The 3,698-nt window shown below is 37.9% G+C and overlaps 1 protein-coding gene across 2 annotated transcripts in view; it reads left to right on the top strand.

Moving 5' to 3' along the window:
* Nucleotides 1–3,698, top strand: part of man1a2 (mannosidase, alpha, class 1A, member 2) — a gene marked incomplete at its 3' end in the record, with an annotated part of 171,924 nt that overhangs the window by 96,799 nt on the left and 71,427 nt on the right. For both annotated transcript variants that reach the window (XM_014026637.1, XM_014026638.1), the window contains 1 exon segment: nucleotides 2,655–2,735. In XM_014026637.1, the coding sequence (XP_013882091.1) occupies nucleotides 2,655–2,735 (81 nt within the window).

Here is a 3,698-nt window from a genome sequence, read left to right as displayed (position 1 = left end):
GAATAAAGAAATAAACATTTTTAGTTTTTTTAATTCAATATAAAAATTGTTTCTTATCGATGGTGAACTTAAGATTTATGATTAAAACAAATTAAAATGTGAAAGATAATATTTGTCCTGCCCCTGAGCTGTTTCCTTTAAGTAACTGAGCAATTTAGTTGGATAGCTCAGTATTAATGTCTGAAAATGAGCTGCTTTAAGGTCAGCATCAACCATAAACTAAACCTGCCTTAATGCATGTTGATCATCCATGAGAATTCCCTGTCAGAAAGTGGAAGAGTTCAGAATTCAAGATGGCAGCTACTCACTAGAAACTCATCAGTGAGTAAAACTCTACTAGTTTTACTTTTAATAACATTTCTGCGTTTATTTTAGATTTAGTCAGTCGTACACTTAGTTCTTATCAGTGTTTAAAAGAGGACATGTTAAAACTCTGTTTAGTCAAAGTTAAACATGAAACGTCAAAGTTAACTACAGCTGGCCCTTCGAGGGCCACCATAACTCATGTGGCCCTCAGTAAATGAGTTTGACACCTCTGCTCTAAGACATGAATAGACTTTGACCTAATACATTTCATTATAGCTCTGGCTGTATGTTTTGGATTGTCCTGGAGGAACTTGAACCTCTGCTCCAGTCTCAACTCTTTTTTTAGCTTCTAACAGGTTTTCTTCATGGGTTGTCCCATGTTTATCCRTCCGTCTTCCCATCAACTCTGACCTGCCTCCCTGTCTGAGCTGACGAAAAGCAACCCCACAGCTTGATGCAGCCACCACCATGTTTCACAGTGTGGTGAGGCAGTTTGTTCAGAATAACRTTTTGCATTTAGATCAAAAKTGAAGTTGTAATTTGATCTGAACAAAGCCACGTTTTTCTCTATAAAGGCCAGATTTGTGGAGTGCACAATAAAAAGTTTCGATGTACCCCGGTAGCTCTCAAACTGGGGGCCTTTCCAAGAAGGTCACTCAATGTAATCTTTTTCCCCAGGCTTCTACATGAAACAGGCAAAACCAACGTAACTCCTTGTTGCACCTTGARACTGTGTTAGCGAGCACAAGACTACAAATCAGTCTATCACTGTATTTGTTCATTTCAGATTTCTGCTTGTCTCACTAAAAATGAAAGATGAGGTTTGTGAAGCTGAGAGCCATTCTGCAAAACATTTCCCTTACACTGTAATCGAAACAATCTACTCGGAATAGAAATGCGTGCAAAATGTCTGATGCAAGACTCCACTGCAAACCCCACCGAGACATTCTCACCCTAAAGTTATTTTAACAGAAGGTCTGCTGTAGGTGCTGCAATTCTCAGGCTGATTTCCTGACATGAAAGTCAGAAAAAGGTGCATGCGTCCAGGAAATCAAAGAAGTTATCTTTGTTTCAGGAAGAGATCCAAATCTGCTTTTTTTCGTTTTTTTTTTCTTTTTCCCAGCCAAGAGGCCAGAATGAAACTTGCTTCAAACAGCTCACAGATCATCTGATGGAGATGTGATGTTCAAAGGAAGGACAGATAACCAGACATGAACCACACTGCTCTGAGAAGAAACGTCATGCTTTTGTTCTCTGTAGATAGGAAAAGTATTWGGTTGAAAAATGGGACAGGTTGTCACAAAAAACCACACTGCATAGATTTATTGTAAAGGCTTTTCTCAATGTAAATGGAAAGGACAAACCTCTGCTCATTTAAAGTTAGTTAAAGTTATTTAGAGTTAGAATAGATGGAGGATGTGTAGACATCTGCTCCATATAAGCAAAAAAAAAAAAAAAAAAACCCTCTGACAGCACATCAGCTAACGGAAAATTGAAACTGATTGATACTTAAGCTGCAGTCATGATATTTATGTTTATGTATTATCAAGTATACAGCATCAAAGCCACAGAATAAACCTGTTTTCCKCCTCTTCCTCCTCCTCTGTAGGGATGTCTCAATCAGGTGTCATTCAGACTGCACCTTAAAGATGTCAAAGCTGAAGGTTCCCAGAGGCTCACACAGCTTTGTCTTGTTTCAGATTAAATAACCTGTCTGCCTTATGTCTTCAAGAAAATTCACAAGCGCAGAGAAATGAGCAGAGCTGAAGTAACTGCCTTCATATTTTTATTGTGACGTTGAAAACAATTTCACTGACTTGTTTCGGACCACAAAATTTGCAGCCGTTAGATCTGCTTCAGCAGAGAGTGACAGGCTTTGACTGAGGCTACCGGTGTGTTTTGGCAAAACTTCACCTCAGCAGGCATAGCTTTTCCAGATTCTCTGTTTTTTTTTTTTTTTAAGAGAAATTTCTCAGACTGCAGTTATAGCACCTGGCTCATTTCCGCTGCTGATGTGAGGCTTCCCTCCTCTGTGTTTTCAGGTTCAGGTCGTAACAAATTATCTTGTTGCTGTCAAACCAACAAAACTTACAGAACAGATGTTTTTATTTTCTTTTGGTATTTGTAGAAACTGTTAAATTGTTGTTTTGCTCTACTAAGCATCAATGGAAATCACTCCAGCCTGTGGCCATTTGATTTAGAAAGGTCTAATTTAAAATTTTAATTTAAGCTTTTGCCCAGAACTTGAAATTACACAATTTGTACCAATTAAACAATGAACAGCACCRTTCCTAATAGATTGTAAGGATAATCAAATTAAATTTTGTTTATCTCTCTTCTTTAACCAGAATTCCGAGGTGTCTGTGTTTGAGGTCAACATTCGGTTCATCGGAGGAYTGTTGGCTGCATACTACTTGTCTGGACAGGAAGTAAGTGTTGTTGGATGTGTATGTGTTTTCCTTTTGACTAAAATGTGTTGAACCCTGACTGTTTTGACTAAACATGACAGATTTAACAAGAACTAATGAGATAAAGAGAATGGGTGTAGATTCAATTAATCACACATTGGTGGAATAGTTCTACTACATTTACATTGTGTTTTCACAGCAAGGTCTGTTTATGATCTGCAGACCTCCAGTTCAGCCGTAATTTAACAAGAAATTGATCCAAAGACTTTTTCAGTTYCCTGTCCTTTAGAAAAGTGTGAAAATGTACCACACCGATGTCATCGTACAGATTTATGCTGTGCGAGTCAACAGCAGTGTTTGTGTGATAATACACATATTACGACTATCTCACAAGACAGCCCAGGCTGGGATTTAGATCCCTGATGGCCACCTCAGTGTGATTTCTGAATGTACTGAGGCGGATGGAGGGTGAAACTGTCAACATGTGAAAGGTAAGCTGTTGCTGCTGCTCAGTAAGGTGATGAAGTGATGATTTCTGGTCCATCCATCCAGATGGTTATGGAAATAACCAAAAAACAAATGGATTTATTACAGAGGGAAGACTGATGATGAGGCTCAAATACTTTGTATTTTGGTTTAAAAACTCGTTCCCAAAAAAAGAGAGTCTGAGTTATTTCATCATGTTTTTCAAATTGATACAAGACAGACACTTCTAATGCATCGCACTTCAAGTTAACACAGCTGAGTTCTGATCCACACCCTCTTTTGTAGGGCTGTGTATTGGTAAGAATTTGGTGATACAATACATATCATGACAGAGGGGTCATGATACGATACATCCGATATATTGCGATACTTTAAGCAAGGCTGTATATTGCGATATATTGCGATTTTTGGTCCAAAAAATTTATTAAATAAAAACCTATTACTGGGGAAAAAAAGAAAAACCAAAATTCATTGTCTCAGAAAATTCTAATATTACAT

Source organism: Austrofundulus limnaeus, unplaced genomic scaffold (assembly GCF_001266775.1).
Source record: "Austrofundulus limnaeus strain Quisiro unplaced genomic scaffold, Austrofundulus_limnaeus-1.0 Scaffold575, whole genome shotgun sequence".
NCBI classification, from domain to species: domain Eukaryota; kingdom Metazoa; phylum Chordata; class Actinopteri; order Cyprinodontiformes; family Rivulidae; genus Austrofundulus; species Austrofundulus limnaeus.
The sequence above is the reverse complement of the archived record's forward strand: the minus strand, read 5'-3'. Positions and strand labels throughout refer to the sequence as shown.